The sequence below is a fragment of the Lucilia sericata genome, unplaced genomic scaffold, assembly GCF_015586225.1.
Source record: "Lucilia sericata isolate MDLA Ls3-8-SP2 unplaced genomic scaffold, ASM1558622v1 Contig000384F_arrow, whole genome shotgun sequence".
In the NCBI taxonomy this organism is placed as follows: domain Eukaryota; kingdom Metazoa; phylum Arthropoda; class Insecta; order Diptera; family Calliphoridae; genus Lucilia; species Lucilia sericata.
The window spans coordinates 157,950-172,500 of NW_023994403.1; the positions used below are offsets into that span (position 1 = coordinate 157,950).

Sequence of the window (14,551 nt, forward strand, 5' to 3'; positions counted from 1 at the left end):
ATTTAAATTTTAAACCTGTCAATGTTTTAGTTTTGCTTATCAAAAATATAACGTTTTTCCGTATATTATACTTACAACTAACAACAATCATTATTTTTATCGATTCATTTTTTAATAACTAAATTGTTTTTGTAATTTAATAAGAGACAGAATAGTAAGCATTACGATATTTTTGATTCATAAGAATAATAAAAATTGTTTGAGACTGACATATGCAAACGAGTAAAGCAGTTTACAGGATTTATAAATGTCTAGTATTTTTTTTTTTTTTTTAATTTTTTAAATATAAATATGTATCTTAATTTACATGATTTTGTTTATTATTTATTATATTTTTAACATATTTTATAGTTTTAAACGTAAATCACCTAATTAATATCACTAAATACTCAAGTACCTGTAATATTTATCTAAATCATCATCTTATATAATAATAAACAAAATGTTCTTTCTTACAGATTTACAAATCTGGAAATTTAATTTAATATTTGTCATCATAACAAACAACTTTTGAAAATGAGACAATTTCGTAAAAGAAACCAGTTTATTACTGAACCGCTTGTAAACAGATTTGGAATCAAATTAAAATTTGTATTTAATTGTATTTTTGTTTGTTTTTTTTTTGCACAAATACAAGATCATTGCCAATAACGTTGCAATGCTGGCAAAAGCTTTACTTGACCATGTAACTCGAAATATTCAGTGTCTAGATGAATGTAAAAACTTATAATTTATTTATGTATATTTAGCATGATGTATTTCATATTTGATCAAATTCCAATTCACTGAAAATAGCATATTAGAGCAGCAGGTGAAATTTAAAAATATTTTCTGAAAATTTCGGATTCTTAGAATTGTTTGCAATTAAATCTGATAACCAAAAAGCGAGCATGATATAAATTTAAGTAAGTTGTATGATGTATTTATTGACAACCAAACGATAAAATTTTGCAAACTCAGGCTATAATGGGATAAGATACGAACAGATGAACTAATCAACGTATTCGAATAATTATTAAACATTTTTCCAGGAAACACATGTATGGAAAACTACGTGTTCTTTAAAATTTATTATAATTTTAGCAACAAAATTTTACAACTTCTATGAATATTTATTTAGCACAATTTTAGTTTAATCATAGTGTAATTATATAAATATAGTTATTGTTTACCTGCAGTACTTATTGAAAAAGTCTAGTCATAGTCTAGTCACATTTTAGTCATAGTCTAGTCATATTCTATTCGTATTCTAATCATACTCTAGTCATATTTCTGTCTGTTAAAATCAATTTTCTGAAGACCCCAGATATCTTCGGGATTTAAATCTTCAATAATTCTTTCAGATTCTTAGCGCAAATTATGAATGTTAAAGTAATTTTCTGAGAGGAATGACAAAAATAATATACCAACCAAATCTTTTGTGATTTTCTTTATAAAAACAAAAACTTAATTACTAAAAATAGTCCACATTTCTAACATACTACTCACTTGTGTAGGATGTCATGCGGTCGGCCATGCCCGAGTATACATTCTTATTTGTTCTTTATATAAAATAATTATATTAAAATTTTATGAAAATATTGTGGAAATTGAACCTAATGTGTTGGTTAGAGAACATCCAAGACTACAAAACACATAGAGGACATTGTGGACTTCCGCTCCCCCCATTTTCCAGAGCCATTTATTTTCGATTTTTCTTTTTTTATACCCACCATCAAAAAAGATGGGGGGGGTGTATTGATTTTGTCACTCCGTGTGTAACACATCGAAATATTGTTTACAGACCCCATAAAGTATATATATTCTAGGACCTCGTAGGATTCTAAGACGATCTAGGTATGTCCGTCCGTCTGTCTGTTGTTTGCACGATAGCGTCCACAAAAAAAAAGAGATATTGAGATGAAATTTTCCCAAAATATTTTTTATTAATCAGAAATGTTTGGTATTGAAAATGGGCAAAATCGGTCAACGATTTCACATAGCCCCCATACAAATGTACCCCCCTGAATATTGTGTAAAAAGCTTCAAACTTTCACAAATTCGTTGTTTATGAAGCAAATGGCACAAAATTTGGCATAAGTCAGTTTTTTGACCTCCGAAATAAAATTCTGAATTATGTCGGACATCGGACCACAATTGGCCCTACCCCCCATATAAGGTCCCCTTTTGAAAATTACTATAATTCTGATTACTGGCTTAAACATACGAATATAGCGATGAAATTGGACACACATAGGTTTCCAAACTATATGTGGATCGGTCGATAATTGACCCTACCCCCCATATAAGGTCCCCTTCAGAAAATGACTTTAACGGTCATTATTGGCGTAAAAATACGAGTATAGCGATGAAATTTGACATAAGTAAGTATCTTAGGAGCCAAAACCTTTCCAGCTAATTTAATGTGGATCGGTCCATAATTGACCCTACTCCCTACATAATGTCCCCTCCATAAAATGACTTTAAGGCTCGTAACTGGCTTAAAAAGAAGAGTATGGCGATGAAATTTCACAGAAGTAAGTTTTATATGAGCCAAAATCTTTATACCAAATTTTATGTTGATCGTCCATAATTAACCCTACCCGCCCATATAAGGTCCCCTTCTGAAAATGTCTTTAACGCTCATTATTGGCGTAAAAATACGAGTATAGCGAAGAAATTTGACACAAATAAGTATCTTAGGAGCCAAAACCTTTCCACCAAATTGTATGTGGGTCGGGCCTTAAATGACCCTATCCCGCATATAAGGTCCCTAACAGAAAATTACTTTAACGCTCATTACTGGCTTAAAAAACGATGAAATTCGATATAGTTTTGTATGAGCTAACATCTCTCTACAAAATTTTTTGGGGATCGGTCCATAATTGACCCTACCCTTCATTTAAGGTCCCCATCAGAAAATCACTTAAACGCTCATTACTTGCGTAAATGAAATTCGATGCAATTCGACATAAACTAATTTTAAGCTAAAATCTCTCTACCATATTTTGTGAGGATCGGTCCATAATTAACCTATAATTAACCTTAAGGTCCCTTTAAGAAAATGACTTTAATGCTCATTACTGGCTTAAAAATACAAGTAGATCTATGAACTTTGAAATAAATAAAGAACTGAAACCTTCCTACCGACTTTTGTGAGAATTGCATAGCCTTACTTGTTCATTTTGTAAAATTTCTTAACTTTGGCCCACTATTTTCCCATCAAGGTATGCCCTAATATTGCCAAAAAATATTTATAAATTTTTTTGTATTTTCTTAACTCATTCAGCGTTATTGGGTTAATTTTTTACAGACTCACTTACCACTAATTGAAGAAATGTTTACATTAAATATGCATAAATGTTTGCATAATTAATAATTCAATGTGATAGAGTTAATAAAGTGTAGGTAAAATAAATATTGTTTCTTTTATCAGCCATAAAATTAAGTTAAAAGAAAATTACTTTGTGTACAAAGTTAAGCAATCGTAATTACTTGAACTGATGTATATTAAATATTTTAGTAGCGATACATAATAAAGGAAATCCCCACATCTAGTATATTTACACCCTATTATAGTTCATATTATTACAGAATACAAATCATATTATAGAAAACAACTAGTGATAATAACCGGAACTAGCAAAACATCAAAAATATACTTTCTAAAATAATAGTTTGTTCTCTAGTTAAAGATCAATTGTTGTTTTTCACTCAAATATCATGCAACTAACGGTTTCATGCAAAAATTATTTAAAAAATAGTACAAATTATATAAATATGTAATTTATTTAATTTATCTATTAATATTTACTTTCAAAATTGTATTTATTTTAAGAGAATATTTTTCATTAAAACACGTTATAAGTCAAATAATTGTAAATAATAAAATAAGACATTTATAATAATATATTAATTTTATTTTAAAACAAATGACTTTATAATATTAAAAAAAAACAACAATTGTTAAATTGCATGTTCTATTATTATTATTATTTTATATATGGAATTAATTTTTACAAAACTACATAGTTAAATATATAAAAAAGATTACATAATTACAAAAAAAAATAAAAAAATTTAAATATCGTTATATTTATCTCACTCTTTGGTTATAATCTAAAACAAATCTCTATGTTTTTCAAACATCGATTCCCATTGTTTTATTTTATCCATTTCGGGAACATCAATCATTTTCAGTTCATCACTAATATTCAAACACTTGTACACTTCATCGGATTTCTTAATTGGATCCCATGAAATATTTTCCATACCCTCAATTTCATTGCTATAAGGATTACCAGTGGTGGCAAATTGTATCCATATACCAGTCATACGTTCAATTGTTTTATATTCACGTGATTCTTTGGGCATACGTTTGGCTAATTGATTCCAGAAGAAGTAGGTTAATTCATCAGCGTGACTAACACCCTTAACACCACGTCCACTACGCATAATACGATAGGGATTAATAAGATCTTCTGAATCGAAATCAAAGCGATACAAGTAAACGGGTGTACCGGACGTGTGATTGAAACGTAATTGCAACAAACGATGCATGGGGAACCAGAAGTAGATGTGGGAGCAAAGCTGAAAAAAGAAAAGTCATTGTAATTATTGCTAATAATGTTCTAGAAGAGGAAGGTTAGGTTACGTGGTTTGCTAGCTAGTAAGCGAGTTCACTCGGAGGCCTTGTGGCCCATTGTGATACCCTAAGAATTACCATTCCCTAATTTCGTTGATTACTTGGTTCGTTCGGTCTCCGATCATGTTTATTAGTGACGCATCTCTGAGACAGTATAGATCATGAAAAATAGCTCTACCAAGATATAGTAGTCTGTGCTATTATAAGGCTGTTCAGTCACATAGAAGACATTGTATCGATTCCACTTCTTCTTCGTCCAAGCAGCTTCTACAGTAGCTATAACTTGGGTAGCTCATACGTTCCGACATATGTCCAATCATACAGTGCCCAGTAATTATACCAGTTAGAAGCCTAATCGAGTTTTTACTAAGAGACAAGAGAGTCCTAGTCTTATCTGTTGTCAGAGTCTCGATATTCTACAAGTGTTGATATTTGACCACCTGACCGCCGTCAGCGGAGTGTGAATATACTTTTGCGCAAGGGTTAAGTCTGGAGACAAACCTTTGGTTGTGCATTCATCAGATATTTCATTTTCCCGGATGCCCTTATGTCCTGGAACACATATCAACGTGATGTTGTGTCAGTTGAGCCAAAGATTGAATACCATTGAGAAGACTTTTCGACTTAATAACATTGGAGTTAAGAGCCTTATTGATGCAAGGTTCTCCAAGTAAATATGTATAGTCGAATTTTCGAGATTAAGTTCCCGGATTCTTCTTGCGGCTGTATAGATGGCATATTTCTCTAGCTGAAGGAGCGTGCAGGTGTCAGGTAGTCGAGGAGACAGTAAAAGATTTAGTTTTTCGGAGAAGTTGTCGTCCCTTTAGGACAGTGTTCGCGGCCCAATCACCCCATGTCTGGTCTTGAATGACTTATTAAAATTCAGTGTAGATAGAATGTAGTTTATTTCCTGCCCCATGATTGGCCTGCCTATCTTTTGTAGGATAACCCCGTGACCAATGCGGTCGTGCTTCAGTCCGTTCGACTGTTTAAGTCGTAGAGCAGATTTAGCAGAAATGCATTTGATATTCCTATATATCAAGGGGAGTTATATTTAGCATCGTCTATAGACTAGCCTGAGGGGTGGAGCTCAAACAGCCAGTGATTGCAAGACATGCTCATATTTGTACCTTGTTTAGAATAGAGAGATAAGTCTTGGTATCCACCGCTCTCCACCAAACAAGAGCTTCGTAGGTCAAAATAGGTCTTATGACCGCGGTGTACACCAAGTGCACAATGTATGGTTTAAGACCCCATGTTTTCCTAAAGGTTTTCTTACATATATAGAAGGCACAAAATGCCTTCTTCATTCCACTCTCAGCATTATGTTTCCACGTGAGCTTAGAGTCTAAGATTACGCCAAGATATTTGGCTTCGCTTAAGGTATTCTGAATTCTGGAATTTTGTATCTCCTGGTGAAAAGTTCTGAAGGAGGTATTATATTATTAATTATGGACCGATCCAAGAAGATTTTTGAACTCTTTACTCTTTCATTTAAGCTTATTATGAGCTTTGAAGAAATTTTTGTAGGAGTCCTTTTAAGGAGAGTAGATCATTTGTAATAAGTTGATATTAGCCATAACTTACAGAATAGTTTATGGGTAATTAAAACTTACTTGTGCTAAATTTCATTTATTGTATTTCCAACTTTACATATGTAAAACGATTGCTATCATATTCCGATTGGTAATATTTTCGGATGGACGGACAGACGGTATTGGAATTTTACAAGGACTCAGAATATATATATATATATATATATATATATATATATATATATATTCTATGTGGTCTACGAGTGATATTTCTATGTGTAATAAACGAAATCACAAAATCAATATATACAATTGAAGCAACAGTAATTTCCTAATAAGACGTGTCCGTCCGTCTGTTTAAACGTTTGCCTGTATTTTTAAGTAAACTTTGTAATTAAACTTAAGGTCGTAAGTTTTAATACAATTCGATACAGTACATGCAATATCCATGCTCAAAGTAACAACCAGTATTTCATCAAACCCATACAACCCCAAATATGCTCTACATCTAAAAACTCCTATGTTAAGCACTTATGTATATATATTCCTGATTAAGTTTTAAACAATAAACTTCAAATTGGAGTTCTACTCTTCAAATTCACAATACATTTTCCCTTCCATACTTACATCCATAAAATTATCGGCAGTTGGTGCTTCTCCTGTAACATGAGCCTTTTTAATTTTAGCACCCATTTCCAAGGTCTCAGGTGCGGTGCGTTCAGCATCGGCCAATTCGCTAGGCACAAAGTTGACACAAGTATCCATTTCCTTAACAAGCATAGGCATTTGCTTAAGAACTAAAAAAACAAATGCAAAACGAAGTATTATATATTGTCCATAAATTATATTTTTCAATTATTCAAAATACTTACCCGATGTAAAGAACAGACCCTCATATGAAGTATTACCCATCATAGTGGGTATCGAGTTACCCCAGGCAGTTTTAACCATTTCCCGAGGATGTTTGGGTAAGACACAGTCGGCGGTCTGATATGGCTCAACAGTGGGGCCGAAAGGAAACATGACCTTATTTGTACGCTCTTCTAGAGTTAAAACTTTTTCCTCAAGTTTTATTAAATCCTGTGGCTTGGCTTTCATAAGAAACTCCAAAACATCCTTATCATTATCTTCACCCTTATAGCCGGCTAATTTGGCTAAGGTGAAGGCACGATGTTGACATTGGGTATTAGCCCAAGGACATATAGCATTGCCCGACATAAGTATACCACGGTGGAAAAGACCACGTGTTTGTTCAGTTAACATCATGTAGTGTGTAGAAGCAGCACCAGCACTTTCACCAAATACCGTTATATTATCGGGATTGCCACCAAAGTTGGCGCAATTATTTTTAATCCAACGCAAAGCCATGACTTGATCTTTAAGACCCGCATTACCGGGCACATTAAGGTCTTCCGAATTTAAACTTAGGAAACCTATAAAGGGTTTAATATATATAGTCTTAGTTTATTAGCTAATGAAAACTGACATACCTAGGGCTCCCAAACGATATTGTATGTTAATCAACACTACATCTTTTTTAATAAAATAATCCGGACCATACATATCACGGTGATTTTCACCGATAATAAAACCACCACCATGTATGTATACTAAAACGGGACGTTTAGTTTCGGGAGTTAGCTGGAAATTAAAAATAAAAACTTTTAAATAAAATTTCTTAAAACAATACCTTAAAAATCAATATTTTCAACTTTTAAGCAATTAAAGTAAACTAATAGATAAATATCTAATAAACACAAGCGCATTAATATTTCTATAACATAATTAATATTGTGTGAGCTAATGAACACATAAACTCCCCAAAAATCTCTCTAATAAATTATCATATAAATTCTTAAACATTTCAATAATGTACATAAATATACTCACATTATTCGTATAGACACTTAGGTAAAGACAATCCTCTGAGCCACTCACTTTGCCCGTAATAAAATCAACTTGCACTGACTTATCTTTATGATTGCAACAATCACGCACACCATCCCAGGGTGTTGGTCGCTGGGGTGCTTTAAATCTCAGCTCACCCACTGGGGGTTGAGCGTACGGTATACCCTCGAAACTGTAGTAGGAATCATCGTACACAGTTAAACGTTTAACGCCTTTAACTTTGCCATATTCAGTTTCAGCTACCACCGTTTCATTGGTAGTTAAACGATAGTTTAGAAATTTATTTTCAATGCATCTAAAAATGGTATAGAAAAACGTTTTTGATAAAATAAAAGTGATTAGAAAAGTGTAGTAAATTAATTAAATTTTAAAAGTTTTCATAGCATATTTTAGGGGAAATCTGTTAATAAACATTTTAATATTTCTAGCACACCTACATGGAAGCTATAATTGCCACACGTACTAAAACAACTAAATATCTGGTTAAATATTTACCCTGTAGTTCTGGGTGTGTACCTTGAAGTTGTAAGATCTATGTGAATAAATATTTTCTGTTGAAGCTTGAGTAGTTTTACTAATAAATATTCGCAAAATACTTCTTTAAGTCAACATTTTAGGTTTCTCACAATACAGTCTATAGTCTAGTCCATAGTCTAATCTATAGTCTAATCTACAGTCTAATCTACAGTCTAGTCTACAGTCAAGTCTACAGTCTGGTCTAGAGTCTTGTCTACAGTCTAGTATATAGTCTAGTCTATAGTCTAGTCTATAGTCTAGTCTGTAGTCTAGTCTATAGTCTAGTCTATAATCTAGTCTATAGTCTAGTCTATAGTCTAGTCTATAGTCTAGTCTATAGTCTAGTCTATAATCTAGTCTATAGTCTAGTCTATAGTCTAGTCTATAGTCTAGTCTATAGTCTAGTCTATAGTCTATAGTCTAGTCTATAGTCTAGTCTATAGTCTAGTCTATAGTCTAGTCTATAGTCTAGTCTATAGTCTAGTCTATAGTCTAGTCTATAGTCTAGTCTATAGTCTAGTCTATAGTCTAGTCTATAGTCTAGTCTATAGTCTAGTCTATAGTCTAGTCTATAGTCTAGTCTATAGTCTAGTCTATAGTCTAGTCTATAGTCTAGTCTATAGTCTAGTCTATAGTCTAGTCTATAGTCTAGTCTATAGTCTAGTCTATAGTCTAGTCTATAGTCTAGTCTATAGTCTAGTCTATAGTCTAGTCTATGTCTAGTCTATAGTCTAGTCTATAGTCTAGTCTATAGTCTAGTCTATAGTCTAGTCTATAGTCTAGTCTATAGTCTAGTCTATAGTCTAGTCTATAGTCTAGTCTATAGTCTAGTCTATAGTCTAGTCTATAGTCTAGTCTATAGTCTAGTCTATAGTCTATCTAGTCTATAGTCTAGTCTATAGTCTAGTCTATAGTCTAGTCTATAGTCTAGTCTATAGTCTAGTCTATAGTCTAGTCTATAGTCTAGTCTATAGTCTAGTCTATAGTCTAGTCTATAGTCTAGTCTATAGTCTAGTCTATAGTCTAGTCTATAGTCTAGTCTATAGTCTAGTCTATAGTCTAGTCTATAGTCTAGTCTATAGTCTAGTCTATAGTCTAGTCTATAGTCTAGTCTATAGTCTAGTCTATAGTCTAATCTATAGTCTAGTCTATAGTCTAGTCTATAGTCTAGTCTATAGTCTAGTCTATAGTCTAGTCTATAGTCTAGTCTATAGTCTAGTCTATAGTCTAGTCTATAGTCTAGTCTATAGTCTAGTCTATAGTCTAGTCTATAGTCTAGTCTATAGTCTAGTCTATAGTCTAATCTATAGTCTAGTCTATAGTCTAGTCTATAGTCTAGTCTATAGTCTAGTCTATAGTCTAGTCTATAGTCTAGTCTATAGTCTAGTCTATAGTCTAGTCTATAGTCTAGTCTATAGTCTAATCTATAGTCTAGTCTATAGTCTAGTCTATAGTCTAGTCTATAGTCTAGTCTATAGTCTAGTCTATAGTCTAGTCTATGGTCTAGTCTATAGTCTAGTCTATAGTCTAGTCTATAGTCTAGTCTATAGTCTAGTCTATAGTCTAGTCTATAGTCTAGTCTATAGTCTAGTCTATAGTCTAGTCTATAGTCTAGTCTATAGTCTAATCTATAGTCTAGTCTATAGTCTAGTCTATAGTCTAGTCTATAGTCTAGTCTATAGTCTAGTCTATAGTCTAGTCTATAGTCTAGTCTATAGTCTAGTCTATAGTCTAGTCTATAGTCTAGTCTATAGTCTAGTCTATAGTCTAGTCTATAGTCTAGTCTATAGTCTAGTCTATTAGTCTAGTCTATAGTCTAGTCTATAGTAGTCTAGTCTAGTCTATAGTCTAGTCTATAGTCTAGTCTATAGTCTAGTCTATAGTCTAGTCTATAGTCTAGTCCTATAGTCTAGTCTATAGTCTAGTCTATAGTCTAGTCTATAGTCTAGTCTATAGTCTAGTCTATAGTCTAGTCTATAGTCTAGTCTATAGTCTAGTCTATAGTTAGTCTATAGTCTAGTCTATAGTCTAGTCTATAGTCTAGTCTATAGTCTAGTCTATAGTCTAGTCTATAGTCTAGTCTATAGTCTAGTCTATAGTCTAGTCTATAGTCTAGTCTATAGTCTAGTCCTATAGTCTAGTCTATAGTCCTAGTCTATAGTCTAGTCTATAGTCTAGTCTATGTCTAGTCTATAGTCTAGTCTATAGTCTAGTCTATAGTCTAGTCTATAGTCTAGTCTATAGTTCTAGTCTATAGTCTAGTCTATAGTCTAGTCTATAGTCTAGTCTATAGTCTAGTCTATAGTCTAGTCTATAGTCTAGTCTATAGTCTAGTCAGTCTATAGTCTAGTCTATAGTCTAGTCTATAGTCTAGTCTATAGTCTAGTCTATAGTCTAGTCTATAGTCTAGTCTATAGTCTAGTCTATAGTCTAGTCTATAGTCTAGTCTATAGTCTAGTCTATAGTCTAGTCTAAAGTCTAGTCTATAGTCTAGTCTATAGTCTAGTCTAAAGTCTAGTCTATAGTCTAGTCTATAGTCTAGTCTATAGTCTAGTCTATAGTCTAGTCTATAGTCTAGTCTATAGTCTAGTCTATAGTCTAGTCTATAGTCTAGTCTATAGTCTAGTCTATAGTCTAGTCTATAGTCTAGTCTATAGTCTAGTCTATAGTCTAGTCTATAGTCTAGTCTATAGTCTAGTCTATAGTCTAGTCTATAGTCTAGTCTATAGTCTAGTCTATACTCTAGCCTATAGTCTAGTCTATAGTCTAGTCTATAGTCTAGTCTATACTCTAGTCTATAGTCTAGTCTATAGTCTAGTCTATAGTCTAGTCTATAGTATAGTCTAGTCTATAGTCTAGTCTATAGTCTAGTCTATAGTCTAGTCTATAGTCTAGTCTATAGTCTAGTCTAGTCTATAGTCTAGTCTATAGTCTAGTCTATAGTCTAGTCTATAGTCTAGTCTATAGTCTAGTCTATAGTCTAGTCTATAGTCTAGTCTATAGTCTAGTCTATAGTATAGTCTAGTCTATAGTCTAGTCTAGTCTATAGTCTAGTCTATAGTATAGTCTAGTCTATAGTATAGTCTAGTCTATAGTAGTCTAGTCTATAGTCTAGTCTATAGTCTAGTCTATAGTCTAGTCTATAGTCTAGTTTATAGTCTAGTCTATAGTCTAGTCTATAGTCTAGTCTATAGTCTAGTCTATAGTCTAGTCTATAGTCTAGTCTATAGTCTAGTCTATAGTCTAGTCTATAGTCTAGTCTATAGTCTAGTCTATAGTCTAGTCTATAGTCTAGTCTATAGTCTAGTCTATAGTCTAGTCTATAGTCTAGTCTATAGTCTAGTCTATAGTCTAGTCTATAGTCTAGTCTATAGTCTAGTCTATAGTCTAGTCTATAGTCTAGTCTATAGTCTAGTCTATAGTCTAGTCTATAGGTCTATAGTCTATAGTCTAGTCTATAGTCTAGTCTATAGTCTAGTCTATAGTCTAGTCTATAGTCTAGTCTATAGTCTAGTCTATAGTCTAGGTCTATAGTCTAGTCTAGTCTAGTAGCTAGTCTATAGTCTAGTCTATAGTCTAGTCTATAGTCTAGTCTATAGTCTAGTCTATAGTCTAGTCTATAGTCTAGTCTATAGGTCTAGTCTATAGTCTAGTCTATAGTCTAGTCTATAGTCTAGTCTATAGTCTAGTCTATAGTCTAGTCTATAGTCTAGTCTATAGTCTAGTCTATAGTCTAGTCTATAGTCTAGTCTATAGTCTAGTCTATAGTATAGTCTATAGTCTAGTCTATAGTCTAGTCTATAGTCTAGTCTATAGTCTAGTCTATAGTTCTAGTCTATAGTCTAGTCTATAGTCTAGTCTATAGTCTAGTCTATAGTCTAGGTCTATAGTCTAGTCTATAGTCTAGTCTATAGTCTAGTCTATAGTCTAGTCTATAGTCTAGTCTATAGTCTAGTCTATAGTCTAGTCTATAGTCTAGTCTATAGTCTAGTCTATAGTCTAGTCTATAGTCTAGTCTATAGTCTAGTCTATAGTCTAGTCTATAGTCTAGTCTATAGTCTAGTCAGTCTAGTCTATAGTCTAGTCTATAGTCTAGTCTATAGTCTAGTCTATAGTCTAGTCTATAGTCTAGTCTACACTCTAGTCTATAGTCTAGTCTACAGTCTAGTCTACAGTCTAGTCTATAGTCTAGTCTACAGTCTATAGTCTAGTCTACAGTCTAGTCTACAGTCTAGTCTACTAGTCTAGTCTACAGTCTAGTCTATAGTCTAGTCTAGTCTAGTCCTAGTCTAGTATATAGTCTAGTCTATAGTCTAGTCTATAGTCTAGTCTATAGTCTAGTCTATAGTCTAGTCTATAGTCTAGTCTATAGTCTAGTCTATAGTCTAGTCTATAGTCTAGTCTATAGTCTAGTCTATAGTCTAGTCTATAGTCTAGTCTATAGTCTAGTCTATAGTCTAGTCTATAGTCTAGTCTATAGTCTAGTCTATAGTCTAGTCTATAGTCGCTAGACTACAGATTATACCGTAGACAAGCCTATAGTCTAGTCTATAGTATAGTCTGTAGTCTAGTCCATAGTCTAGTCTATATTATAGTCTATAGTATAGTCTCTAGTCTATTGTATAGTCTACATATAGTCTTGTCTAGGGTCTAGTCTATGGTCTAGTCTACAGTATATAGTGTAGTCTATAATCTAGTTATTTATTTTCTTCAATTGTATAGTCCACTCTATATTCCAATCGATAATTATAGCTATATCTATTCGATAGTCTAGTCTATAGTCTAGTGTATAATCTACTGGTCTATTGTCTGGTCTATTATCTACTCTGTAGTTTATTCCATAGTCTACTTAATGGTCCAGTTATTGTATAGTCCATAGTTTATTCCATTGTCTAGTTTATAATCTTGCCTATAGTTTCGTCTATATTTTAGTCTGTAGTCTAAGCTGTAGTCTGGTCAACAGTATATTCAATTGTATAAGTCGTTAGGAAAAACTAGTGTTTAAAATGGATGATTTGTCTTGTTTTCAACAGCTGAGAAATTATTATTCTAAAACAGATTAACTATTTTTGTATTTGGCTGCACAGATTTGGAATGAAAATTTTTGTTAACCCTTTTTCAGTTTTTATTAACATACAATTATCTTTTAATTAATTTATTTAAAATACGGCTTATAAGGTTTTTTCTAATTTGGGAGTATTAATGCAGCTGTTCTTATAGTTGATATTACTTTAGGAAAGAAATGTTGATTTAGCCTAATTAGAATTACTGGTTATGTATATATGTCTTTCCGAATAGAGAATACTTTTAATATACATACTATATATGTACATTTGTCTGTATGTCAGTCTATCATTTAATCAATCTACAATTCTCAATTACTTTGGACATGGACACAGAAGCGTTAGTATCGCTTAAAAGGAAAATTTTAGTCAAAAAATTTAATTTGTTATCATTTGCTTATGTTCTTATAAAAATAATTATAATTTCGCTTAGTAATGCATTTTAAGTAGTTTTATATTATTTTATCAGTTATTCATTAAATAACATTTTTCATGTTTACTATTGTTACTTTTTCATTATCAAAATAGTAAACTAAACAAAAAAGGCTTTCATTAACAAAAACAAGTTTAAATAAACTACACACTTAATTTTAATTAAAAATAACTATCATTAAATTAAAAATAAGCTAAAACTGATGACAATAAATTTTCATCTAAATTAAACTACTAATTATATTACATACATATCACATTAGAATGTCATTTATTTTATTTTTTTTAAACAGCAAAAAACAAAAGTCTAATATTAAAAAAACTGCATGTAAAACAATTTTTAAATGAATTATTCTATTGTCTCTAAATAGAAATTATTTATTTAAATTAAACATAAACAAAAAAAAGATTTTAATATTTTTTTTTGTTACTTTTTTATTTAAATTAGTCATTATTAAAATACAGTTTTATAT

The 14,551-nt window shown here is 31.9% G+C and overlaps 1 protein-coding gene across 1 annotated transcript in view; it reads right to left on the bottom strand.

Moving 5' to 3' along the window:
- Positions 1-3,792: 3,792 nt before the first annotated feature.
- LOC119604354 (esterase B1) overlaps positions 3,793-14,551 on the bottom strand; it is a 23,364-nt gene continuing 12,605 nt past the window's right edge. Inside the window, exons 2-6 of the mRNA XM_037956932.1 lie at positions 8,050-8,362; positions 7,650-7,800; positions 7,032-7,592; positions 6,787-6,956; positions 3,793-4,569 (exon numbers count right to left, since the gene is read on the bottom strand). Of these exons, the coding sequence (XP_037812860.1) occupies positions 4,099-4,569; positions 6,787-6,956; positions 7,032-7,592; positions 7,650-7,800; positions 8,050-8,362 (1,666 nt within the window). The 3' untranslated portion in view covers positions 3,793-4,098. The remainder of the gene's footprint in view (positions 4,570-6,786; positions 6,957-7,031; positions 7,593-7,649; positions 7,801-8,049; positions 8,363-14,551) is intronic.